Source organism: Peromyscus californicus, unplaced genomic scaffold (genome assembly GCF_007827085.1).
Source record: "Peromyscus californicus insignis strain IS unplaced genomic scaffold, ASM782708v3 Scaffold_4__1_contigs__length_199733344, whole genome shotgun sequence".
Classification (NCBI taxonomy): Eukaryota; Metazoa; Chordata; class Mammalia; order Rodentia; family Cricetidae; genus Peromyscus; species Peromyscus californicus.
In genome coordinates, this window is record NW_026294562.1 from 155,864,434 (window position 1) to 155,892,277 (window position 27,844).

Genomic DNA, 27,844 nt, shown 5'->3' on the forward strand with positions numbered 1-27,844 from the left:
GACCCACTTCCTCCACTTAGGTTCTACATCCTAACTTTTCAGCAGTCTTCCCAATTAGTCCTACCAGTTGGGGATCAAGTACTGAAACACATGGGGTCAGCTCATATTCAAAGCATATCACAAGAGAAGGAGCTACTGATGTGACTGAGGATGGAGGGATGCTGGTGATGGCAGGAGGCAAGAAGAGTGTTTGGATTCTGACTGTGTTTTAGAAGTGGCTTCATCTGCAAGGTGGGAAAAGTCAGGAATTTAAGTTCACCATCTTCCCCAAGTTGTCCCTGCCTTTTCTTCTTTGATGCAAATGAAAAAAGGGTGGATGTGGACTTGGGAGCTGCGACAGAAGTGGGAGATAGGGCAAACAGACGCACAGAGGGCCTGTTCTTGTACACATAAGGTTGAATGAACAGTGATGGGCCTACAGTTAGGGTTTGGAGTAGAGTTAGGATACTGCCAGTTCTACTCAGTGAGGTAGACTAGAGGACTACCATAAACAGACGCCAGCCGCACAAAGGGCTGGACGACAAAGTGGGTCCAAGAGATTTATTTATTCGTTTTTCAGACAGGGTTCCACTATATAGCTCTGGCTGGCCTGGAACTTGCTATGTGGACCAGATTGCCTTCAAACACACAGATATTCACCTGCCTCTGCTTCCAGAGTGCTGGGGATTAAAGGCATGTGCCACTACCTGCAACCTACTAGTTTTAAAATAGTAAGTGGAACAAGGGATAGGTATTTAGCTCAGTTAGTAGAGTGCTTGTCTAGCAAGCCCAAAGCACTGGGTTCGGTCTCCACAGCTAAACAACAAAAACCAGAACCGTAAAATAAGTGGGATAGAGCAGCAGCTACCCTTGAAAAATGTGTTAAACGGTGCATACGTAGTAATATAGTAATGTTAATATAGCAGCTTAATATATATAAGGAAAAATTGTAATGTGTGCAGTAATTAATACATATGCAAAATACAGTTGTATATTGTGCATTTTAGCTCATTAAAGCACATTAGCTCATTAAAAAGGCATGGGAAAGAGTTGAATTCGATAAAATTAAATGAGCTTATGAAACAGCCTCAGTGCACGAATTAAGTTCCTACCACCACAGGCAGCGCTGAGTGAGAGGGGACTGGCAATCTCGCCGCCTTCCCTCATCCTGAGCACGTTCCCAGGGCCGCTCTGCCTCCGCCCCGCCCCGCGGCTCCGCCCTCACCACAACCACGCCCACGAGGGCGGAGCCTGAGAGATTCCCGGCGTGCTGCGCGGGCGGGGCGAGGGGTGGAGCGTGCACGGAGGCGCGGAGGAGGCGCGGCTGCTGCGGGACGCCTGGCTGGGCCTGGCTGCGGGAGAAGAGCGTGGCGCTCTTGGTGTAGGGCCTGCTGCTCCGAGGCGGCGGCGGCGGCGGCAGCGGCGGCATGCGCGTGTGAGATGAGGCCTCGGGTAGCCCGGACGCGAGCAGCGGCCCCCGGGGCAGTGGCGAAGGCCAACGCGGCCTCTTCAGAGCGTGGCGCGCGGTGCATGAGGGCTAGCGCGCGGGTGCTGGGCAGTCGCCGGCCACGCCGCCTCCATAAACACTTGTTTAGGACTTGTTCGCCTCGGTGAGGCCGCGGTACCGGGCATGGAACCCCCGCCCGAGCCGGAGCCAGAGCCCCAGTCCCTTTCAGAGGCCTCGGCCGCCGCGCCACTGCGCGCCCCAGAGGTGGCGCGGCTCCTCGAGGAGCAGGAAAAGGTAACAGGCCGTGCTAGGTTTCGGCCCTCGCTGGCTTCCGCCTGTGGCCGCGACTGTGGCAGCCTCTAACGCGGCCAGCGCTCCGCGTGCGGCGAAGATCCCCACGCGGGAGCTGCGCAGCCTCGGGCCTGCGGGGAACAAGGGGAGAAACTTTTGTCACGTGCATTTGTTGTCTTTTGTCTAGAGCCCTTTGACCTTCAGCAGAGGGATGCGGGGGATACAGAGGATGTAGGGGATAAGATAGTCTGTTGACCCTAACAGAGCAAGTGTTGGGACTAGATAGAGTTCCAGTGCGTGGGGACTTTTATTTTTGGTGGTGGTGGTGGGTGTACTGTAAACAGACGTAGTATTCCTTTTACCCCTTAGCTCTCTATTGCTTAAATGTTGCTAAAATGTACGCACACGCTCACGCACGCACACACTATTCTTTCTTGATTGAGCATCCAAGTTTGACTACGTTGGTGATGATGCACTTCCTGTGCATTCCTAGCTTTGGGGTTTAGTAGTCGACAAGAGAGAGGCTTTTCTGTTAAATTTTAACCTCAAGTGTATGATAAACGAGGCTCTTTTTTTTTTTTTTTTTTTTTTTTTAAACTCCCAGAGGAGAGGAGAATGCTTTGCGTCTCCGAATGGGATTTTTTTGTAAGGAAGTGTGCTCGAGTTAAGAACTACGGCTTAATTGTTCAATGTGAATACTGTGGATTCTGTAGTTTTTCAGGTTGATTGCCTCTCCTGAAGTGCCTTGAAGTTCTTTGAAAACCGACATTTAATTTGCTTAAAACGCCCCATGTATTATTGAGAGAGTATCATGTATTATTAAAGTTTAGGAAGTTGCATCAAAACCATCAGAATTTGAGAAGCTCCATTTTTTCTATATTTAAATATTTTTATTTATAAACCTTATTTATTTATTTATTTTTTGGTTTTTCGAGACAGGATTAAACCTTATTTATTTATCATTTACTTCTTGAAAATTTCGTACATGTATACAATCAATTCTATTTCCTTCCTTCAGCTTACTCCCATTCCCTCCAACACGTCCCCCTTCCAACTTTAATGTTTTTCTTTCCTTCCTTCCTCCCTTCCTTCCCCTCCCTCCCTCTCTCTTTTTTTCTTTTCTTTTCTTTCTTTTTTTTTTTTTTTAAATAACCCAGTCCAACTAGTGCTTCCCAAATGTGTATGGGTAGGACCATCCACTGGAGCATGGGCAACATGTCAGTGACCACAACCCCCATGAGTCATTCCTCCTTCCCGGGCTCTGGCTCCGGCTCGGGCGGGGGTTCCATGCCCGGTACCGCTCTCAGCTGCCAGTAGCTCCTCAGTTAGGCCTGGGGCCTCGTGAGCTCCTCCCCCATCTAAGCTTGAATTTTTGCTGTGAAACCCAAACTTTTAATGAATAGACCTATGTAAAAAAATGTCTGCAAAACGTAATTATGCAGATATACCGAGGTTAACTACATGAAGGTTTTCCTATATCCCAATAAATCTCTTGGCTTGGAAACCACCTGTTAACAAATTGTAGGTATCTCTCCTACTTTGGTTGGCTTCCTTTTTTTTTTTTTTGTATTAACTTTCCATTTTTCCCTAATATACAATACAACTGTTGGGTTTTAAACTTGTAGTTCAAGGTGGGAGTTTAAAAGTTAACCTGATTTATATTACAAGATAAACATTTGCCTGCCTATTACTTTTGTATGGTTCTAGGTGAGCTATGTTATCATCCCACTTTTTAATTTTTGAAACAAGGTCTCTTTAAGTTGCCCAGGCTGGCCTTGAACTCCCACTGTAGCCCAGTCTGGACTTAAAGCTGTGACCCTCTTAGACTCAGTCTCCCAAGTAGGTGGGGTTACATACCTGTGACATCAGACCTGACTTCATCTTAACTTTTAAAAAAGAGAAACAGATTTAAAAAAGGAAAATAGATGGAAAGAAGAAAAAAAAGCCCTAAATAAAGCCTTGTTATTTTGATAGAACAGTTTACCTTTCTTGCTGTGAAAATGTGAAATGGACCAGGGTAGATGATGTTGCCACTGCCTTTAGTTCATATGAAAGACACTTTTGCCTTCGTAGTGTAAAGTGTGAGTAATGCTGACCAATATGTTTCCTCCCATGTGTTATCTTTAAAAAGGAGATTCTGGTTTTTATTCTGATGTTAGTGTGAGTGAAATATGAAGGGTACTTTTGGGGTGTTCTGAACAGCTTGCTGTTGTGGTTAGTATCATATTTGAGAGAATATCTGTGGCTGTTAAATCCAGTGGGAGTCTGGATGTTTCAGTGGACATGAACCTCAGTGCCATTGACAGTCCTATCTTGTGTTAATATTAATTTGGCATATAAAATAAATGTGCATATATGTTTTGGTTATGTAAAATGCCACCTAGTTCATAATAAAGCCCTTCAGTATTTACTTAACAGACTATTTACTTATTAGAAAAATCTGTGTGTGTGGACAGGCGATTCCTAAGGCCTTAACAAAATACAAGATAGCTGTGCTTTAATTAGAGTTAGCACAGGAAAGCTTTGATTTGTAAATTGTGAATTATCAGTTTTCTGAGGGACTTTGTTTAGGTTTTAAAGCCAACTCAGTTTTAATAGTTCTGTTTCAGGTGTGAAAGTAGAAGCATGTGTCATTCTGAGTGTAAAGGGAAAAATGTCATAGCTTTGTATGAGTGAACATCTAGTATCCTTTATGTCAGTCAGGTACACTTAAGCTCTTAGCCTTTCCCTGTGTGAGTTCCATGAGAGGGAATTAAACTTTCAACAAAATGATTTTTCTTGCTTTGATGGTGGCATCTACTTTGCTGGCTTTTAGCTGCAGAAAGTTACCTGAGTTCCTTGCATAGAGGCTTAGGGAGCAGTTCTCCGAACGTGGCTTGAGAAGGGCAGTGGATAATGCTTAATTGTTGTTGACTTTGTTTCTTTGAAGTCCCACTAAGTGGACCAGGTTTTATCCTGTCCTCGTTTGATCCTGGTTGATACTGGGGCACTGAATCAGAGAATGAAACGTTGGCATCTTGAAGAAAAGGATTACAGCATGAATGAGTCCCACCCCAGTCAGTGAGTGACAGCATCTGAGGTAAATGGACAGGGTTAGGGTCAAGTATATTAATATTCTTTTCACTTTCATGTATGGAATCAGTGGTGAAAACACTGTCAGCCCCCACCCTCCTTTTTTTGTTAAAACTTGGCGTTTCTTGTTTTTTCTTTTAAGACAGTGAACCATGCTGGCCTTGAACTAGGATGGCCATGAACTCCTTCCTGATCCTGCTGCCCCAGCCTCCCCAGGCATGTGTCACTGGGGCTTTTGTTCCTCCTCTTCCACCTCTAGGGGCTGGGACTAAGGGTGTGTGCAACCAGGGAGTCTATTTTTTAAGTTAAACTGTTAGGTTGGCATTCAAAGTCATGATGGGTTTCATTATTGCCTCTTTTGTCTTTCATTCCCCTCCATCCTTTATTGATCTGGCAGAAAGGCATGTAAGAAGAGTTTCTGTGGTTTTGTTTAGAATGGAAAAAAATCTGAAAGTCATCGGTTGGAGGATTAGTTAAGTAAGTAAATCATGATGCATATGTTGAACAGGCATGCAAACTGTAGAACAGTAGGTATGATGTGAGTCCTGTTTTGCTTAGGCACTTATATAAATATTCACTTTATATAAAATCTACCACAGAAGGATAATGGTAGTATTTTACCTAAAAGTTTGTAAAATTAGAAGATTCCAGTTTTTCAGTAAAGGTGTTGAAGTTTAATTTTTTTTTTTTTTTTTTTTTTTTGGTTTTTCGAGACAGGGTTTCTCTGTGTAGCTTTGCGCCTTTCCTGGAACTCGCTTTGGAGACCAGGCTGGCCTCGAACTCACAGAGATCCGCCTGGCTCTGCCTCCCGAGTGCTGGGATTAAAGGCGTGCGCCACCACCGCCCGGCTGAAAGTAGTTTTTTTTGTTTTGTTTTGTTTTGTTTTTTTTTGAGCTGAGGACCGAACCCAGGGCCTTGCGCTTGCTAGGCAATCGCTCTACCACTGAGCTAAATCCCCAACCCGAAGTTTAATTTTTGTGCAAACAAGTTTGTTATAATATCCTTAATTGCTAACCAGTTTCTAAGCATGAAAAATAAGTATTGGCTGGGTTTTGAATCCCAGTTACATAGGTTTGTTTCTTATTCTAGTGGTTATTTAATTTATTGAAAATATTTCCCAGTTTCTTTGTTTTTATTTTTCCTTTTCTCCTTAAAGATTTTGCTTAATCTTTCTGACAAAAGATAAAAGAGAGAAACTTAGATTATCTTTTGTTTTATTTTGTTTTTTTGAGACAGGGTCTTAGTATGCATCCCTGGCTAGCTTTGAACTTGTGGCAGTCCTCCTGCCTCAGCCTCTCCAGTGCTGGAATTCCAGGTATGTGCTACCACATCATGTAGATTAGTGTTGTGAGCCATTTGTAGAAAGATGTCTGCTCCATGGAGCTTATATAGACTGATTCCCTTCTTCTCCAGTGTGTTGAAGTATTTCGGGCTCCTTTATGCTGCACCCCACACCCACACTCTCCCAGCATCAGTGACAGGACCATGATGAGGTATTTCAGGCTACTCTGCACAGGTTTCTTGCATGAAAGTCTGTTAAATCTGCTTCTTTGGAATTGGCATTATGTTTGCTTTTTTGGTTAAGGTCATATTTCTGGGATAGCTGTTTCATATTTTTAGGTAATACTACATTTTACTAGTAGAGGTAGTGAGATTTTATTATCTGAAAGAACTGGGGTGCAGTGTGTCTTCATAGGTTCATTTTTCAGGACAGCGGTAAGATTGGGAAGATCAGTAGGGTAAATTTCTTTATCACTGAGGGCTTGAAGTAATTATCGCTTGGAATTTTGAACTAGCTAATACTCTCCTTATACTAGAAGCTTGGAGAATTAAATGCAGTAGTAGTAAATATTTTAATTTTAATTTTTTCTTAAAGTAGAACATCTACTTTAGCTTAATGGAATATTTTCATTTTTGTCTTGGTGAATTCCTGTTGGTTTAAGGAACTCTGTCAGCCAGGTAGTCCAGTAGTTGGAATTCAAGTCATAGGATTCAGTCACCTAATACTGCTAGTAAGTTAGTGAACTTACAGTTTCAAATGAAGAGGTCACTCTAGTGAAGGATATGCAGAAGGCACATTTACATGTCTGATGATAGTGATTGATGAGGATAAGCAGAAAAGTACAGGGAGGCAAGGACTGGTGGGGAATGCCCCTTATATAAGCAATGTGTCAGGGTGTCCTGCAGTTTCATTAGATCAGAAACCTCAGTATGTGGGCATGAGCCTGTGTGGAAGACATTTTGGAGAAGAGTTTTATGCAGATGGGAGTGAGTCAGGCTGAGAGCACTGCCAGGTCTCTTCACTAAGGGTTTTGAGTTTTACTTTTGCAAGAGGAGAAGCAACTGAAACACATTTGAGACTGATACTTCATTGTAAGTATCCTTTTGTCAATGCATGTGTGAAAAAAGGGAGGGTCAAGCTCCCATTTCAGGGAGTCTGTTCTGTCAATGCCAAGCAATGGGCTGGATGTTTATGCAGTTCATGTTGGAATTCATGAGCCCTCTCAGTTTTCCAGTTGAATAATTTGGGCTGTTTGTAGTTTTTGTCTAGACTTCTCATGGGGTATTTCTGTCTTTGGTTCTGCCTACATTGCTGTTTTCAGAAGTGGTTATACCAATTTATAGGCCTGCCAGCTGTGGTCCATGGTCCAGTTTCTTTACATTTTAATTACTTTAATACCTTAGGTGTTGTTCATCTCTTTCATAATCGCTACTCATTCTAGTGATTAGTGAGGTTGATTATCTTTTCAAGTGTTTTTGAGCAGTTTCGACTTCTTGAAAGGAAAATAGCCACTGGTTGCTTTTTCACTTTTTGTGGGGGATTCTTGTCATAGTCTAGTTGATTCATAGTAACTGTTCATACATTTTTATTATTATTATTTTTTCATTTATTTTACATACCGACCACAGTTTCCTCTCCCCTGTTCAGACATTTTTGACATGAGTGCATTTTCAGTTATGGATTATAAATTTCTTGCTGGTCTGAGTCTTGAGTTAACATTCTGTAATCTTGTCCTTTGATGACATAGAATTCTTGATTTTATTTCCTTTGTGGTTAGTCTATGTTTGGGCTGTGCCCATGTGGGCAAGCCCTTTTCTACTTACTGAGCTATGTCCCAGTCCTGTTTTTAAGACACTGTTTCTTCTCATGTTCTGGACAGAGCCTCTTACTACTTACTGCCTTGCATGTTGAGAGCAGCAATCTATTCATTAGTGATTTGGGTACACTTGGGGATTGAGGCAGTCTCACTTCTGCATTTGGGTGTTTAGTTGCCACATCACCATTCACTGGGATGATTGTTTTTTCCACTTCCTTGTCATCTTGGTTATGACAGGTGATGTATGTGACTTCTTTCTCAAGTCTGTTCTGATGGCTTGTCTCTTCTTGTAGCCAGAATTATTCTGCTGTAATCATTATGGCTTCCTAAGTTACCCCCTCCCAAATTATTTATTATTACTCTGTATGTCTTCACATATGTATGTTTTGATGTGTATTGGGATCAGCACCATTGTGGAGTTGGTTCTCTCCTGTACGTGGGTTCCAGGATGGAACTCAGGTGGTCATGCTTTCCTGGTAAATGCCTGGAACCTGCTGAGCCATCTTGCTGGCCCTAGAAGTTCTCTTGACACCTGGTAGTATAAATGTAGTGGTAGTTACTCACGATTGCTTTGCCTCATCCAGTCGTTATGCTTTTTTGTTTGTTTTCCTGACTTTGGTACTGTTAGGATCTCTAGTGTAAATTATATAGTGGGCCTCAGGAATAACTATCTAGAATAACCATTAAAGACTGAGTTTTTGTGGGTATTTCTGCTTTTTGACTTGGTGGTGCTGGAGATTTAACCAATGTCTTATGCTTGCTAGACATGTGTTTTACTATTGAGCTACATCCCTCAGTGCTTTTTAATTTTCTGTTTTGAGAGAGGGTTTTGCTAGGTAGCCCAGGCTAGTTTCAAACTTGCAATCTCCACCTCCTGTCTATGCCAAGTAGGTGGATTATAGACATGTACCAATATTCCCAATTTATATTTGCCTCTTATTAGATAAAGTAAATTTCATTATAACAGCTTTCTGAGAGCTTTAATGCTTTTTTCTGAATTGAAAAACTACAGGTAACTTATTAAAAAGAGTCTATTTGATAATTCTGATGTTGAAGATTTCTCTTTGTTTTGAGACAGGGTCTTCCAGTGTAGCCCAGGCTGGCCTAGAACTCAAACGCTTCCTGCTTCAGCCTTCTCAGTGTGTGTTTTAGGTATCTCAAACTTAGGTCTTCAACTGAGCCATCTCACTCTATGTAAGTTTTAGTGCATAAAACTTAAATTAGTGCAGTAGATATTTAAGAATACAATACCATTTTAGAAGAAAGGTGGTCCAGGTATCTGAATGCTACTACAGGAAGAAGTCTTCTTTGAATGACTGGGTCCCTCTTCCCTTCTCTTCTTAGGCCTATGCTGTTCTCTCAGTTGTTATTTCTCCACCTTCCTCATTCAGGACAACCGACTTTTATTCAACATCCATTATCTCCAGATTTGTAGTTATTCCTGTATTGTCATGGTCATTTCTAGTACTTAGTGATACAAGATAAACCCTTGCAGATTCCCTGCTTTCAAATCCATTTCCCGTGTCTTCAGGGGTTTTCCCTAGCTTTGGTGTTAAGAAGCTTAAAAACTTGTCAAAAAAAGTAGCAGAATTTAGAGATCTTCATTCCAGTCACCTTATTTCTTGTGGATAGTTTTGCCATCTAAACCATTTATATTTCAGTGATACTCACTGATCTATGATTCTTACCATTGTTTCCCAAACCCTTTGATCTCTGCATACAGAGGCTGTAGCCAAAAGTATAGCTGGTCCAAAAGTATAGCTGGTCCTTCTCTAGCAATCTCCAGTTTACGTTATCTTGTAGGAGTCATGTATTCTAGGTCTGTCATCCAGTTGAGATCATGTATTTTGTGCTAAGACTTTGGCTTATTTCTCTTGACATCTTCTCCAGGTTTGTGTTGGGTTAGAACTTAATCCCCTGGTCACTGAGTGGTATTCCATTGTGCATCTGTGGGTCACTTGGTTTGCCTTTCAGCTGATGGACACTCAGGTTCTTTCTGCCTTTTGGCTGTCGTGAATAGTGTTTTTCTGAACTGTGTAAGCATCTGAGTCTCTGTTTTCAGTTCTTTGGCATTTGCACCTGGGAATAGAGTGGTTGAATTGTATAGTAGCAGGGACCACGGCACTGTTTTCCTAGGAGCTGCATGTCGTGTCCCCACCAGCAGTATATGAAAATGCTAGTTTCTGCACGTCCTTGTCAACATTTCTTCCACCTTTTCAGTTACAGCTGTCTTTATTAAGGCTTGAAGAGGAAACAGCTTATGATTGCTGTTTCTTTAATGACTAAGGATGTTGCCCAACTCTTCACATGCTTATTGGCCATTTATATGTATTCTTGGAGAAATTTCTCTTCATATCCTAAGCCCTATTTTAATTGGTTTGTCATTTTGTTGTTGAGTTCCAAGAATTCTATATATCTGGGTATTAAAGTCTAATATATAATTTACATATTTTTCCTGATTTCTTAGCGTATGTTTTTGATAATGTCCTTTAATGCTCAGCAGTTTTAAATTTTCTTTTAAGTTTTTGTTTACTTTGTATGTGTTTGTGCTGTGGTATGTGCATGGAGGTCAGAGTATACCTTTGTGGAGTCTTTTCTTTCTGTGGGTTCTGAGGATTGAACTTGGGTTGCCAGGTTTGCTCATCAAGCACAACTTTACCCATTGAGCCACCTTGAAAGCCTAAAATGCAGGATTTTCTCCAGTTTCTTTAGCTCTTCCAGAATTAACTCCTTTGAGGTAGACTTTTGAATTGTGTTAAATTTATTAATATTACTTTTTAATCTTTCACTCTTGTTTTGTGAATATATAAAGCATTTACATAGCTCAAAATCACAACTATATAAGAAATTTATTCCCATTGCCGCTCCTGTCTGCCCTTATAGAAAACTATTTTTAACTTATTTCTGATTACCTCATTATGTTTCCTCCTTTAAACTAGTGTAATTATATGCCCCTTCACCTCCATCCTGCCTCCTACACAAAAGATAGCATAGTTCATTTTGCTTCTTGTTTATCTTATTAAATGAAATACCTGGGATTTTTCTAGTTCTGAGAGATACCTTAGCCTATTTTATAGCTGTCTAATACTCCACTGTATACGTAATCATCATTTTTTGTTACTGAACTTTTAAATTTAATATTCATGTTATTAATATTTGTTGTACAAAGTTGTAAAATAACAAGTTTCACTGTGCCATTTTCCTTCTGTATATATTGTACTTTTCTCTGACTCCTTTACTACTTTCTTGTGTGCTCCCATCCCTTTCCTCTTTCCCAATACTCTCCCTTCTGCTTTCATGTCTTCCTCTGACCCCAATCTGTAGTCTCTATATGAAAAAAAAAAAACAAACGAAAAACCAAAAAAAAAAAAAAAAGGGGGCTGGAGACATGGCTCAGAGGTTAAGAGCACTGGCTGCTCTTCCAGAGGTCCTGAGTTCAATTCCCAGCAACCACATGGTGGCTCACAAACCATCTGTAATGAGATCTGGTGCCCTCTTCTGGACTGCACTTGTACGTACAGACAGAACACTGTACATAATAAATAAATAAAAAAACAAAACAAAACAAAACAAAAACATGTAAAATTTGTCTGACTCTGGCCTGTTTTGCCTAACATGATGATACCGTATATTTTTTTGCAGACTACATGATTCTTTTCTTCATTAGTGCTGAATAGTGTCTTTTTTGAGACAGGGTCTGCCTGTGTGACTAAGGATGATTTTCAATCTCTGATTCTCCTCTTCACTTCTAGAGTGCTGGGTTTGTAGGTTTGTGCCAGCATACTTGGTTTCATGGTGTCTTAGACATTGAACTCATTGCCTTGTGCGTGGTACAAGTGCTTTACCATCCGAGCTACATTCTTACACCTGAATAGTATTTTTATGTCCCATTTTCTTTATTTAGTCATCTGTTGATGATCACACTGATTCCATGTCTTGGCTGTTGCGGCTAGTGCAGCAGTGAAGGAAGACTGTGCACATATCTTTTGTATGCTGCCTTTGATTTCTTTGGCTACATACCCAGAAGTGGCATAGCTGGAATATGATGTTCTGGGGTGTGTGTGTGTGTGTGTGTGTGTGTGTGTGTGTGTGTGTGTGTGTGTGTGTAATCTCAATAATTATTCCTATAGTGGTTGTACTAATGTACAATCCCACTAACTATGCCTACCCCCTCAGTGTTGGTCCTTTTAAAAATTTTATTTATTTATTTATTTATTTATTTATTTATTTATTTGTGTGTGTGTCTGCATAAGTTTATGTGCATTACATACATTTAGGTGCTCCTGGAGGCCAGAAGAAGCTGTTGGATTCCCTGGAACTGGAATTACAGGCATTTGTGAGCCACCCAGTGTTGGTGTTGGGAACCGAATTGAGATCTCTGGAGGGGCAGTAAATGCTCTTACCTGCAGAGTCACCTCTAGCCCCTATTGGTAGTATTTTTTTTTTCTTTTTGATTTTTTTTCAAGACAGGGTTTCTCTGTGTAGCTTGGAGCCTGTCCTGGAACTCTTCCTGGAACTCCAGGCTGGCCTTGAACTCACAGAGATCCATCTGTCTCTGCCTCCTGAGTGCTGGGATTAAAGACACCACCACCCAGCCCGGTTTATTGATAGGATTTATTACAAGTGTTTGGAAAAATTTGTTAATGGGATGGTCTAAGAATTTGTTAATGGAATGGTCTGGGCCTAGTATAGTTAGTTCCTAGAGATTGGAGATTTAAAAACATAGACAAATTTGATTTTTAAAGGACTAGTCAAGTTTTCTATTTTTTATTGTGTCAGTTTAGGAAAGTGATTATATATATGTGTGTGTGTATAAATATAAAATATGCATGTATGTACATACATATAATATATAATAACATATGTATGATATTATTTCCTGTCTTTTTAAAACCAGTAGTTTGCTAGTGGTCTTTAAAAATTACTGTTATTTATAATTTGATTTGTCTTCCTAGGAGTTTATTGTCTCCAGAACCAGCTTTTAGTTTTGTTGATTTTTTTATTTTGTAAATATGCTTTCTCCTTCATTAATTTCTGCTTTAAATTTTTCTTTCTTTAAGGTTTTCCCCCTTATTTTTAAAGATCATTAACATTCTCTTTTTTCTTATGTATTTTGCATTTTATTTTTTTATTGCCTTAGGTAGCTCACATATTTAATTTTACTGTGATCAAAGAACATATAATTGAAAACTTGGAATTTGATTCTTGTTTCATGGATGAATATATGGTCTTTTCTTAGTAAATACTTCATTTTTTTTCTTTTTTGCAAATAAATTTAATTCCTTAGTTTCTGAGTTCAGCATTTCTTCTGCTTGCTCCAGTTGTTGAATGTTTTGTTCAAGTACTTTATGGCTATCTTTTCTAGTACTCTGGGCTATCAAGAGATGTGTATTATCACCTTCATTATGGTTATAAAGCTGTGATGTTCATTGTGTACAGTTTAGGATTGTCATAACTTCTGGTCAGTTGACTTTTTTTTTAACCATTTTGAATTTTTTTTTTTTTTGTTTTTTGAGACAGGGTTTCTCTGTGTAGCTTTGTGCCTTTCCTGGAACTCACTTGGTAGCCCAGGCTGGCCTCGAACTCACAGAGATCCTCCTGGCTCTGCCTCCCAAGTGCTGGGATTAAAGGCGTGCGCCACCACCGCCCGGCTCCATTTTGAATTTTTATTTTACTATCTTTGAAGATGTTCTTGTCTTCAAATTGCCTTTATTAGATATTAGTATGCTTTTTGTGATCTGTCATTTTTAACTCCAATATTTGTGTTTGAAGTATGTTTCTTATAAATAGCATGTAATTGTGATTTTAATTTTCAGTTGACATCTTTTCCTTTTAGAGCAGTTATGTCTAAATACTATTGAAATTTATCACTTTTCTATTTGATTTTACTTTTTAAAATTTGTTGTAAAAGACATCACCCTGTCTTGAAGCCTTTTTTTTTTTTTTTTTCGGTTTTTCAAGACAGGGTTTCTCTGTGTAGCTTTGCGCCTCTCTTGGAACTCAATCTGTAGCCCAGGTTGGCCTCAAACTCACAGAGATCTGCCTGCCTCTGCCTCCCGAGTGCTGGGATTAAAGGCGTGCGGCACCACCGCCCGGCTGAAGATTTTTTTTTTTAATCTTGAAAAGCTAGACTGTGGTATTAAATAGTAGCTCTGTTTTTTATCCTACCCACCCATGGACAAGCACCCTTCTGCCTTTTCTGTCTCAGAGTTAGACTAATCCAGGTAGCTCATGGAAGCAGTCATATAGTTTTGCCCTGTTTTCACTGGCCTGTTGGACTTAGTGTAATATGTTCAAAGCATGCATGCTGTAGCACTTACCATAATCTCCCCCTTTGTTGTGTGTGTGCGTGTGTACTTGTGTATACACTTCCATGTGTTTTCTATATGTTTATGAATGTGGTTATGCACATGCCATGGTGTACTTGTGGAGGTCAGGATAACTTCAGGTGTTAGTCCCTGCCTTCCACCTTGTTTGAGACTGTCCATCTGTTGTGAGCTGCTGCATACACTAGGTGAACTGGCCTTTGAATTTCCAGGGATTCTCCTTTCTCTGCCTTCTAACTCCTTGTAGGAGCCTAGGATTACATATTTGTGTGTGTGTGTGTGTGTGTGTGTGTGTGTGTGTGTGTGTGTGTGTATGTGTGTATGTGTGTATGTGTGTTTGGATTTTATGTGGATTCTAGGCATTAAAACCCAGGTCCTTATGATTGTATGGCAAATACTTTTACCCAATGGAGCCATCTCTTCAGCCCTGACTATGTTTTGAGACAGGATCTGGGTAGGAAGTCCCCCCCCATCTCCAGACTTGTTTCACTGTGTCTTACAGTAGCCTATCCTTGGCACACCCAGGTCTAGAATTACTATTCCTTCTTAAGGATAAGTAATATTTCATTGTATTCTACAGTGTATTAGAAGTTGTTTTATATTATACTTTTCTATAAGTGGATGCTGTATTGCCTCCATTTTGAAGGTTGTGAATAATGCTACTATAGACATGATGTGTACAAATTTATGTTGTTAGCTTTGAGTGCTTTGGGTGTAGTCAGAAGTTAAAATGCTGGATCATAGAGTAAGTCTGGGTTTAGTGTTTGAGGAGCTGCCACATGACTTCTACACTTATATCTGCCCAGCAGCAATTCTCAATGGCTTCAACTTTTCAACATCTTCAACAGTACTTGTTATTTTCTGTTTTATCTTTTGAATGATGGCCAGCTGATACATGTGAAGTGGTCTCTCACTGTTGTTCTGTTTTACCTACTTTCTTGTTATTTCTTTGCCGGTTTTCCCCCTTTATGCTGACTTTGGATTAATCAAACATAACTTTATTGTTACTTCTGCTTATTAATGTTTTTATGATAGATCATTGAAGTACATTGTTAGTACAATGTACTGTGTGCCACAAATTTATACTAGGTTTCTACCATCCAGGTCCAGCATGAATTCATTTACTCACCCTACCTCTTTTTCTTTTCCTTTCCCCTCCTCCTCCTCCTCATATTGATTGATTGAGATTGGGTTTCACTGTATAGCTTTGGCTGGCCTGAAACTCATAGAGATCCATCTGCCTCTGCATTCTGAGTGCTGGTATTAAAGATGCAAGGCTCTGGTGGCTCCCACCCATATTGATTATTGCTTCAGTACATTTTGATGGTGTGTATTTTGATCATTATAATGCTGTATTTAATTGTTGCATGTGGCTGGTACTCATCTTGACACCCACCCCTGTGACCTGCATGATTGCAAGTTGCTCTGGAGTTCTCCCTGCATGTGTGCTGCTGAAGAAGGCCTGTTTGTATTTTTTTTCTTTCTTTCTTTTTTTTTTTTTTTTTGTTTTTCGAGACAGGGTTTCTCTGTGTAGCTTTGTGACTTTCCTGGATCTCACTCTGTAGCCCAGGCTGGCCTCGAACTCACAGAGTACCGCCTGCCTCTGCCTCCCGAGTGCTGGGATTAAAGACCTGAGCCACCACCGCCTGGCTTGTATTTCTTTTAATGAAGAATGAAAGTCTGGTGTGGAATTCTCAGTTATCTGTTGAAAATCTTTCAGATTTTCCTTCACGTTGGTGGATGTGTTTGCTGTGCATATATTAATAATGATAGATTCTTCAGTTATTTTTTTCAGCACTTCAAGATTTTATCCTGTTGTCTTCCAGTTTCTGGCATTTTATTCAGAATTTAGCTCTAACTTTAACTTTTGTGGCTCCTTTGGAAGCTGTATGCCATCTCTCTGGCCTCTCACCTTCAGCTATACCCAGACTTCTTTTTTCCCTTGGTTTTCATCACTAACTACATTGTTGTGCCCAGATGTTAAGAAATACTGACTTATGTTGTGTGTGGTCTGTTTAACGTTGGCTCTGGTAATTTTAGAAACTTCAATTGTATGATTTTTCTTCTTTTTGATTGCCTGCTTGCCTCCCTCCTTCCCTTCCTCCTCTCTCTGTCTGGTGAAAGAATTTAGGGCTTTGCGCTTGCTTGACAGATGTTCTGCCACTGAGCTAGAGCCACAGCCATAGCATTTTCATTTAATTCTTTTTTTTAAAAAGAGATTTCCAGTGACATTTTCTGTCTTTTCTTAAATTTTCCATCTTTTCTTGTATCCTCTTACACATGTGCACTGTAATTGTATTGCCCTGGTTTATTGACACCAGTGTTCAGACTGTATAGCCTTTGTGTTTTGTTTGCTTTCTTTTACCTGCTGTTGGATCATGTGCTTCTGTTTTGTGGCATTGCAGTCATTTTGGGTTAAATGCAGGCATGATAGATGTGTCTGAAGATGGTGTCTTCCTCTGGGAGAGGCCTCACCTGCCCTTAGATAGGCAGAGTGTGAGCTGGCCAAGGTTAGCCTCCTCCTGGCAGGTGCTGAATGGAGTGAGGGCCAAGTGCCTGCTGTAGTGAGTGGTGTGCTATTTTTGGTTCCTTTTGGACTTTGTCTGAGAGTATAGCTTGTTCACATTTCTTTGAAGCTTCTGAACACTTTAGTTTTTGTTTTATTTCCACCTCTTCCCAAAGTTTTGGTTTAGCTTTTTAGCCTTTTAGCTTCAGGATTTGACAGGCATCCTTGGATGGAAACTAGCTTACATGTTCACAGGTCTCATTTTGTTTCTTTGCATTGTCAAACTCTCCTGCCTGCTTCTGTCCCCAGCTGTAGTTGTCTGCTCAGGACCTGGCATAATGCTCACCTAGGCACAGAATTGCCTAAAACCACATCGTGAAAGATCAGCTCTCATTTCCCAGTTTCCTCTAAATTCCTAGTTCCTCTTCTGTTACGTTGACAACTCTTGGCTGCCTTTTTTTTTTTTTGGTTTTTCGAGACAGGGTTTCTCTGTGTAGCTTTGCGCCTTTTTCTGGAACTCAGTCTGTAGCCCAGGCTGGCCTTGAACTCATAGAGATCTGCCTGTCTCTGCCTCCCGAGTGCTGGGATTGGTTGCCTTTAAAAGTGTGGTTTTCTTATTTATCAGGTGTTTACAGTTCTCAATGAGCTTTGAACGTGTATGGCTAGCTTAGTTTTCCTACAGTCTGACTGACAGTGGCATAGCTTAAAGTGCAGAATGGTTTTTTAGAGTGTTTTAATTTTGCTTTTGTATTACTACTAAGCCCCCCCCTTTTTTTTTTACTGTTTGTAGTCACTGTTTAATGAATTATTTCCTTTGAGTGTTGCAGGTATGTTATTATCCTAATATGTGTGACAAGTTTCACCACACTGGCTTTCTCAAGTCAATTGTAAACCACAGAAATTCTTGAAAGGGATTTCTGTAAAAAATTGACTGTGTGAAGTCAGGGTGTGTGTGTGTGTGTGTGTGTGTGTGTGTGTGTGTGTGTGTGTGTGTGTGTGTGTGTTTTGCTTGCTTTCTTGCACATTTACTTTGTTACCAGCAGTCTTAGGTGTCTCCTGGTTGTGGAATGCCTTACCCCTTCTGATTACCTTGGTCCTCACATCTGAAATGGATCACTTGTTGGTTTGGGTAGGAGCATTTATGGGCCTTCTCTACTCGGGCGTAGATGCTCAAAAGGAGTTCTGTAAAGGGTCTGTTTTTTAGTGGAAACAGAGTAGTTTTCCAGGTATGCAAATGGACAGGGGACAATAGATGTTCCTAGTCAAATAATAGGCATGCAAGCTGTCACACAGTCCTCAGTTCCAGAAGTACAGCTCAGCCCCTCTGTAGTCATGAAACCTGCAAAAGCACTGAGAACAGTTATCTTAGGTCAGTGAAATGGCCACCCATTGACATAATGGGTCATGTAATACTCAGGTTTCATTGCAAATGATATATTTACAGGGGGCATTCCGTAACAGGGTATGTGTATTGTGTACTAAAATATATCAGATTCTTTTCCTGTTTGGAGACAGAGCCTTATGTTTGAACGGCTGAGGATGACCTTGAACTTCTGATTTTCTTTTTCCCAGTGCTGGGATTACAGGTGTGTGTGCCTCCATTGTTGGGCTGGAGATTGCATCTTGGGCCCCATTCATGCTAGGCAAATGTTCTACCAAGTTAAATCTGCATACTCTAAAACACACAACCTCTAAGTGTGAATAAAACCTGTTCCTGAAACTTTTGGCTTGTGGTAATAGAGCCACATCCCACTCCCCACCCCCCTATACTCTGTAGACCAGGCTGGCCTTGAACTCTGAGATCCACCTGCCTCTGCTTCCCAAGTGCTGGGATTAAAGGCGTGTGCCACCATTGCCAGTCCAGCCACACTTCTTTTAAAAGGATTGTTGCACACAGCCTGTGTGGATGTGGCCTCTACCCTCCTGGAGCTTTCAGCCAGTAGTGGAGTATTCTGCACACCTAATTTAAATAATCCCAGGAACATGTCAGTGTCTTCATTCTTAGAAATGCTACAGATTGTAATTGTTAACACTCTCAAATTTCCAGTAGGAGAAAGGTGTGTGTTACCAGAATACTTGGGATTGTGAGTGATAAATCATAAAAGGGAAAAGATCCCTAAGCTGTAAGGAAGACAAACAAGGGATCAAGACAGGCACCAGACAGGAGAGGTGGGGGTGGGGTGGGCGAGTGCTGGGGGAATGTCTCCCAGTCCTGAGTTAGAGAATTGGGCAAAGCCATGGAGTAAAGGGCAAAGCCATGGAGTAAAGGTTGACCCTTACTCTCTTTGACTTTATCTGAGCTTTAAGTAACGTTTTAAGTGTTTTAAGAAGTGCTGTGGTGTAATGGCATTTAGAGAGTTGGTGATAGTTTCACTTTGGGTGCATGTCAATTATAAAGTTGTCTAAAGTTGAATTTTTTTTCCCTGCTGGTTTTACTACAGCAACCGTCAATCTATTGCTCTTTATTCCGTTGCTTACTGCATCCTGACTTGCTCTGTTCAAAGACTTTGTTTAAAAGATAAGTGATTTTCTGAATTTTTGTTTTTAGAGACAAAGTCTTGCTGTTTTAGCCCAGGTTGGCCAGAAACCTTTGATCCTCCTGTCTCTGCTTCCTAAGTACTGGGATTACAGACTTTGTGTCACCAGCCCAGCAAAAGTTGCAATTGTTACTGATTTTGTTGAAAGTACACTTCCTTTACACATTTCTTTGTTATAGTGATACCTAGTATCTCCTTAGTTGACAGCCTGCCATTTTAGAAAAAGTTTCTTTTATCGCTTAGGAAGCTCTCATGTGACCATGCTTGCCTAGCATCCCCTGACTCCAGTGCAGTGAGAACTTTGAGCAGTTTTACAACCTAATGGGGAGATGTGTCTTGAAGCTGCAGTCCAGCAAGAGAAGCTGACCTAATGAATTTAGACAGCCTGCAGAGCTGCTCCCAAACTACTCTTGATACAGTAGCCTGTGCAGGAAGAAACTGAGGTTGCAGGTAGGGCAAGCAGTTTTAGAAGTGAAACAAAGTCTTCCTGAGAGAAGGATCAGAGGTTAGAAGTGCACCTAACCTTGCAGGTTCTCTGCATCAGTCCAACTTTGCCATGCTGCTGTTCTGCACTTGGAGATGGAATGGGTTGATGCCCCCTTGTGGTCCGTTATCAAAAATAAATAGCATAAACAAATAAGCACAGGAGAGCTCACTGCATGTTAAACCCTCCCTTCTCATTCCTTTAAAGTAATGTTTAAAAAGCAGTTTCTAAGGGAAACAAAGCTGTTGTTCTGTATAGTACACAATTTGTCAGGCATGATTTTGATCCTTTGTAACAGAACATGTGAGTGCTGTGCTGAGGAGGGTATGGAGAAGTGGCAGCAGTAACTGCAGATGCAGCAGCCTTTCTTGCCATCATTATGCTTTCCCAGGTTGGAGGCGGGCTTGTCCAAGGCATCATGCACTTGGGGTCAGATAGTTGTGGTTTAAAACTGATTTTGTGTGGCCACTTCTGGGATGAGTTATTTCATCTCAGAAAACAGGCTTCCTTTCTTTACAAAGAGGTTGTCATTGGAGTGTTTGAGTGGACTGTCATATGAAGTCTTGTTATAAATCTTAGGTCTGTACCTAAATGTATAGATGATTGTATATTTACTGGGTTGTTAATGATGGTTTAAACGGTGGGTCAGGTAAGGGTCCCTTTTCTTTACTGTGGCCTTACTGCTGTATTACTGTGTAAACATATATTCATAAATGTATAGTTATTATATTAAAAAATTTCCTAGGCTAATTATTTTAGTAGTACAAGCCTGCTAAGTAACTAATATTACAGTGACTCTTTAGGCATAATATTTGCAAGTTTGGATGCTTAATTTTTAAAAAACAAAAAGTTGGCATCTTTTATAGGGACCTTCCTTTTATGGTCAGCAAAGTGATGAAACACCTTTTGTTTTTTTGCTTGTTTTTACAGACTTGCCTATAGAATCAGACCCAGTCTTACTATCATTCACTTAATATTTTAATATTAAGTTAATTTAATATTAATAATTTAATATTAAGTTAATTTAATATTTTAAGAAATTAGCATGAGTTACCTGGCAGAAGAAATTAGATAATTTGGTGTTAATTTCACAGAAAAGTCAGTTTTTAAAACTCAGGTACATTCAGCTTTGAATCTGGATTTTTTTTTTCTTGTTTAGATTTTTTTTCCCCTTGGCGGTTAAAAAATATCAAAAAATAACTTTTTGATGATATATATGTGTGTGTGTGTGTGTGTGTGTGTGTGTGTGTGTGTGTGTGTGTGTGCGTGCGTGCATATATAATTATGCTTTTGGCCACAGGAAACTCATTACCTACTGTTCCATGAATTTCCATATCTGCCTCCTTTCAATACTTTCTTCTGGGTCCTACCCTATTTCCAGGGTCCTACTTCTGTTGTGTATGTTTGTCCAGTATGTTTGGTGTTCTAAATGCTATTTGGAACCCAGAAAGACTGTACATGTAAAGCAGTATTTTGATAGTGAGAATGTTGCTTGTACAGTATGAAATGTTTTGTTTCTGGTCTGTCTTTGAATATCTGCTTAGGGAGACTATTTTAGGAAAGAAAAGCGGTGGGGAGTGAGGAAGCGTGACTAGAACCAGGCAGAAGAGCTGTGTGGGTGATGGCAAGAACACATGCCCATACTACCAGTGGCTTGTTTTTAAACATGAAAAGCGTGTGTGCCAAATTTACATATTTACTAATTAAAAAAGCTTCCTGGAAACATTAAGTAGACTGTCTTCCATAACCTTTAACACCATCACTAATGGATATAGCCTAGAAAATTTCATCGAAGGTCCTTTAAATAATGTAAATGATTATGAATATGTAACTAGTTAATATGCAGCTACGAAAGGATTATCATGTAGAGGTTAATGAACACTCTGCTCTTACGGGTTGCAGGGCTTTTCTTTCTGTGCTTTTGGCTCACTTCATGCTTGGAAACACTCCCGCTAGGACTGGAAACATCCTGACTGTTTTGGGGGTCTCATCTTAATGGAGTTCTTAAATAGAAACTTCATAAATTTTTTTTGCAAGGATTTGTTTTTTATTTTTCAGTTTATATTTAATTTTGTTTGTCTTTTATAATTACTGCCAAATCAGAAACAGTGATATTAACTGATGTGGCTTTAGTGGACTCTTACAGATGTTAAGTCAATGCTCTATTATATATTGCCACTGTTATTAAGTGTTGCTGTGTGATTGATACTTACTGCAGATCTTCATTTGGTAGAGACTTGTTATGCTGAGTTAATGTGTAGTATGGCTGAGTATGTGATTACAGCATGTATTTTGGTTCAGGATTGCTGCCTTACTATTTAAAATGTCCAAAAGGGAGGACATTTTTTGAGGAATTAAATGTTAGAATAGAGGAATTTAGTGACAACTAAAAAATTGTGATTTGGAGGGTGAAACATTTTGCATAATCAAGAAATAGGAGTGGCTCTGAGAACCTGGAGCTGAAACTAGGCCATGCTGCTGTCTTCCTCAGGTGGCCTCTGTGTTCTACCTTTTGTGCCTTAGTTTCTCTGTCTTTAAAATGGCACTGTGGCATTTAACATTTTTATTGATGGGAACTCAAAAAATAGGTGATTAGCAGTTTGTGAAAATAGTATTAATTTAAAAATTTCCACTTAATTGCTGTTTTTCTAATTGCATTTTTTCCTGTGCTGATTGACATTTTTGTTTTCTTAGTATTTGAGAATCTATTGAAATATCTTAAAGGAAAGTGTAACTTTTATGCGTAATTCCATTCTTCTAGTATTATAAACAGCTTAAACTGGGTGTCAAGTGCATACAATTTTGTCCTAATTCACTGGTTGGGGGAATGAGCTGTTCAGAGTATCCCTTTATCCTAAGTATTTCTTCTTGAAAACAGTAGAAAAATGAATTCATTTTTAATACATCAGAATAAAAATCACAGGTGGAAACATTTGGAGATATGCTGACAAAATAAAATATTTTCACTACTGTCATTTTTTTCCTGCTGAAATGTGGATGTTACATTGATTTCTTGTTATTTATAATATTTGTGTATTCTAGAAAATATGTAACATTGAAAATGGTCTGTAGATTGTACAAAATGCTAGTTATCTTATATCATGTGTCATCTAATAGTTATGAAGCAGGTTTTGTACCAAAGTCTGAATTGGAAAGCTGTAATTTATTCTGCAGTTATCAGCCTGCGTTAGAGGGCTGTGATAAAGTGCATTGCTTAAAAACTAACATCCCCATCTCTGTACCTCTGACAAATAAAAATGTACATTAAGGTGTTAGTAAATCTGTAAAGACACTGTGTAGTTTTCTGATGCTGATTTTTCCATCTGTACCTAGCCTTGTTTTTTCATGAGTAGTTGTCTGTTTTCATGACAGGTGGTCACTAACTGCCAAGAGAAAATCCAGCATTGGTGAGTGAAAGATGCTTTTATTATAATTCTGAAATATGGTGGGAGTCCCCTACTTGTATTTAAATAATGATGTGCACTGGGGTATGCGTGTGAGTGTGTGCATGTGTGTTTGTGTGCATGTGTGTGTGTGGGAGAGAGTGAGAGAGCAGTAATTGAATACTAGTGATCTCCATTTTGAATGCCTTTGATACTAATTTACATTGTCTTTAACCCTTCTTGGAGTTACACGTTTACCAATTTTCTAAAGTTTTGTCACCATCTGTGTTGATTCTAATCCCTCCTTTTTATTAAAAAAATGAATAATATTAATCTCATTTTGATGTAGAAATTGAGACACTGTTTTTGAACTTTGTTTTGGGGATATTTCTTAATGTTTGTAGTAGAAAATAATTGGAATCAGTTGTTTAAAAAATAATATTGGAAATAGGGCATAGATAGATTTTTCTCAAGTTTGAAAAAGCTAATTAATCTGCATTTTAGAGCCTGCTTTATGGCCTGTACTTTTTTAGAGAGAAAGAAAGCATGTCTATTTTGATGTGCTAATCTATAGTTAATAGGACAATGCCTGGCAAATAATGTGCTTTCTATTCTATCGCTTCTGAGGAAAACGCTCAATTTAATGGTGAATAAAATCTTATATTAGGAGTTGTCATGAGGTATGGCTGTTGATCTTACAGATATCAAATTACAGTCTATCCATGCTGTGTTTACGAAGATTTTACTGAGAGAACAACAGGAGCTGTCTTGATTATTGTCTGCAGGGTTATTGCAAAATCATCGTAACTGCCCCTTTAGTGGTGAGATTAAACCTTTGGTTATACACCATCAAGCATATAATATTTTAAATTTATTTTAAAAGACTTTTTCTTCATGCCTGAGAGATCTCCAAGGAAATAATTTATAGTTAGTGTATATCAAATGTTTTTGGTTTAAATGCACATAGACTGCAAGCAATGGATAAGAGTGAAGATCTGTGCAATCTGTACCCATTATCTTATTCAATTTGGACTATTGGCTTGCGGAAACCAATCTAAAACTAATAATAACCCACTTTATAAATAAAAATCCAGGACTTCATTAATTTTCAATAAATGCAGCGTTGTAATTGCATCCACTGGTGGTGTAGGTCTGTCAACATTTCCATAATAGACCGTTCACTTTGCACTGTACATTCGAGCTTAAAATGCGAACTGTATGCAGGCCCTTGGCCAGAGACAGCTTTTCCTTTGTAGATTTGGCCAAAGTGACTTATTTATCAGTAACCCTTAGAGGCAGTTTCATTCCTTGGACATGTGCATCTTGTTTTTGGTAAGGGGTTCAGAAATAAGAGGATGCATTCACTCAGAACAGACTCCAGCATACACAGACCTGGAATTAACATCTTGCTTCTAGGTGCCTTGGTAAAATCCTTCCTCTGGTGGAGAATTCTTGAAGACAATGGACATGTTTTTATTTTGTCTGTGCAATCTTTACTTCTGTGTTTGGCTCAGAATAGTCTCTTAATGAACATTGAATAAGTGAAGATAAATTTGTAGTTGTTTTAGCTTCACTATTTTATTTACAAACAGCACCACAGTGTACAAGTCCGGAGAGTAGTAACAGGCAGAATCCTGACAATAGATCAGAGCGGGCTCATCGACCCTTAGTCTCACTTCTGTGTACAAGGCTTCTAAACTAAGAAGACTGGCACATTTGCCTATACAGTAGTTTAAAGTTTATTGTACCTTGTCTGTATGTTAAAAATTACAATTCTTTTTCCCTCATTAATTTTTTTCTGCTCTGAATCACTTCTGACAGGATTTAGGAAACAGTTATTTTATTTGCCTATCTATAGTATCATGATGTTGCTAGAATCTAAATGACCAGTGAATTCTGAACTCATTTAATATATTCAGAAATTGAAACAAAAGTGTCCACTTTCTTACCAAAGTCAGGCAGTAGGGATCCGGAGGTTGTGGCAATCTTGTGCTATCATTATGTCTTACACCTTCGGTCAAAGAAGACCTTCCTGCCACTGGCAAGGCTGAGGTTTCCAACCTAAAGAACCAGCCACAGAGGTTCCTAGTAGGACCCTAAACAGAGATACCAAAGCAAATTTTTTGCAATTTGCTGGCATATGGAACAAATAGAGGAAGTTCATATACTGGAGCCTTGAATACATTTTTTTTCTTTCTTTCTTTCTTTTTTTTTTTTGGAGACAGGGTTTCTCTGTAGTTTTGATGCCTGTCCTGGATCTTGCTCTGTAGACCAGGCTGGCCTTGAACTTACAGAGATCGACCTGGCTCTACCTCCCGAGTGCTGGGATTAAAGGCGTGCGCCACTGCCGCCCGGCGAGATACAATTTTTAAAAGCATATTACTTTTAATTTTTTTGACTCATGGCATTAGCCAGTCTAAAGTGTAGTTTGGGTAGCAATGTCCTCATCTACCTGGGTGTCTGATAATATAAGGAAGAGCAAAATAAACGACTTTAAAGATGCAACTTTTTTACTAGTGGTGCTGATGTGTATTTTAAAAAGGGTTCTTTTATTTAGAGACAAAAAGAATACATCCTAGGCTTTGAAATACTCTTTTTTTTTTTTTGATGTTGGACAAAAAGTAAAAGTATTTGTAGAAAAATAGGAGGGAAAGTAGTCTGGGACTGTTTTGGGATCTACTGAGAAAATTAAATTCCAGGACTCTGGTGAACTAAGAAATTAATAGTATTTGTTCACTTAAGAGCAACTAAAAAAGGAAATATTTGAATCTAGCAGATAAGAACTGTATACAATTCTGTTAAAATCACTAGTAGTGATTTAAGTTTAGCCAAGATTTAAGTTTGTTTTTTTTTTTTTGATTAATACAACTTTTAATCCATGCGGTGGTGGTGCATGCCTTTAATCCAGCATTTGAGAGGCAGAGGCAGGCAGATCTCTGAGTTCAAGTTCAGCCTGGTTTACAGAGTGAGTTCCAGGACAGCCAGGCAGACACAGGGAAACCCTGTCTTGAAAAACTAAAGTCAAACAAACAAACAAACAAACAAACCCAAAGCCTTTTTTGTCTTATCATTTTTACTTCACACAGGAAAATAAGATGCTGTAGACTTATTTTCTCCTTGAATGTGAATGTGAGGTCTCCTGTTTGGTCCACTTGGAGCTGGTTATCATGTGGGGGATTTATTTGCATCCTCTTTCTAACATTCTTGTACAGCATTTGGAATCACAGGCCTGCATTTGAGTTCTGTCATTTGAAGCCTGGAGCCGGTTACACTAAGAACCTGCAGTTTTCTTTCAGGAAGACTTTCAGGTCTTCAGTGTGTGTTTGCCTGTCACTCAAGAACTAAGAGTAGGTACTATATCTTTTTTGAATGCTGGAGATGCCACATAAATAAGGAAAAAGAATAAAAAATCTCATGGTTTTGTATGTATTTGTGAATGTTTTGTTTTCATGCCATCTTATTTATTTGTTTGTCTGGGTCTTGTCTTCCACTATGTCCCAGGCTGGCCTGGAACTTGTGGCAGTCCTCCTGTCTCAGCTTCCCACAGTACTGGAATTCTAGACAGGTGCTACCGTGCCCTGTCATGCTGTATCTTCTCATAGGCAGAAAGTTGGCGTTCTCAGCATATTCTTAGAGCTGTGTGTGCCTGTCTTAAGTAAGTTCTGTGATGAAGCTTTTTAAGCAAAAGGCGATAGAGCAGGGTAGTCAGCCTGTAGGCACCCATCACTTAGTGTCAGTAGTTGTCAGCTCGACTAGCGTTGGTAGCATAGACCTGGCATCACAATACTCAGGATTCCACTGCCCAAGGTGAAGGACATCCTGGGCTAAGGACGGCCTTAGCCAAGCCTGCTGTCTTTGTGGTATTAATCCCAGCATCCTTTCCTTTTATATGACATCATGGAAACTGCAAGGCCACATTATGATGTTCAGAGAAACTTGTAGAGCCAGACAGATTCAGAAGGTGAAGAAGTGACTGCTATCTTTTGCTAGAACAAAAAACAAATCATGGCCATTTTTAGTATAAGGCAGATGATTCATATTGGCCAAGTCTCATGAAAAACACTCAATACTTTGTGTTGCTTATGAGATTGAATAAAGTAGTGCCTGTGGATGGGGCATAGTTAAGTCATGCACGGAGGCCTTGTCCATATCCGTAAATTGTATGCAATGGAGGAGTAGAAAGAGCTTGCTTGGGGGCTGGAGAAAGATTGCTTGGTGGTTAGCGCACATACTGCTCTTGCAGAGGACCCAAGTTGATTTTCCAGCATCTACACCAGGCAGCTGCAATACCTGTAACTCTAGTTCCAGGATATCTAATGCCCTTGGTCTTCTTGGGCACCTGCGCTCATGTGCACAACCACCATACATATAATTAAAAAGAAAAAATACCTTGTTTCTTTAAGGTTTGTAAGAGGATTTTAGGTAGTGAAGCTATCTAGTATTAAGTTGCACAAAGCCAACTTAAATGAAAATACAGTATTTTATTTGTGCTTGTGTTTAATATTGCAAAGAGTAGCTTAAAGTTTGACAAACTTGAATGTGAGCCTGTGAGTTTTGAGAGAGAAATTGTGAAACAAATGCTTGATATTTGTTACTTTTTTTTTTTTTTTTTTTTGGTTTTTTGAGACAGGGTTTCTCTGTGTAGCTTTGCGCCTTTCCTGGAACTCACTTGGTAGTCCAGGCTGGCCTCGAACTCACAGAGATCCGCCTGGCTCTGCCTC

General features: G+C 39.6%; 1 protein-coding gene across 1 annotated transcript in view; it reads left to right on the top strand.

The window, feature by feature from the left end:
• The first annotated feature begins 1,306 nt into the window (after positions 1-1,306).
• The window catches only part of Uri1 (URI1 prefoldin like chaperone), a 59,632-nt gene continuing 33,094 nt past the window's right edge, over positions 1,307-27,844 (top strand). Inside the window, exons 1-2 of the mRNA XM_052761580.1 lie at positions 1,307-1,720; positions 23,113-23,147. Of these exons, the coding sequence (XP_052617540.1) occupies positions 1,610-1,720; positions 23,113-23,147 (146 nt within the window). The 5' untranslated portion in view covers positions 1,307-1,609. The remainder of the gene's footprint in view (positions 1,721-23,112; positions 23,148-27,844) is intronic.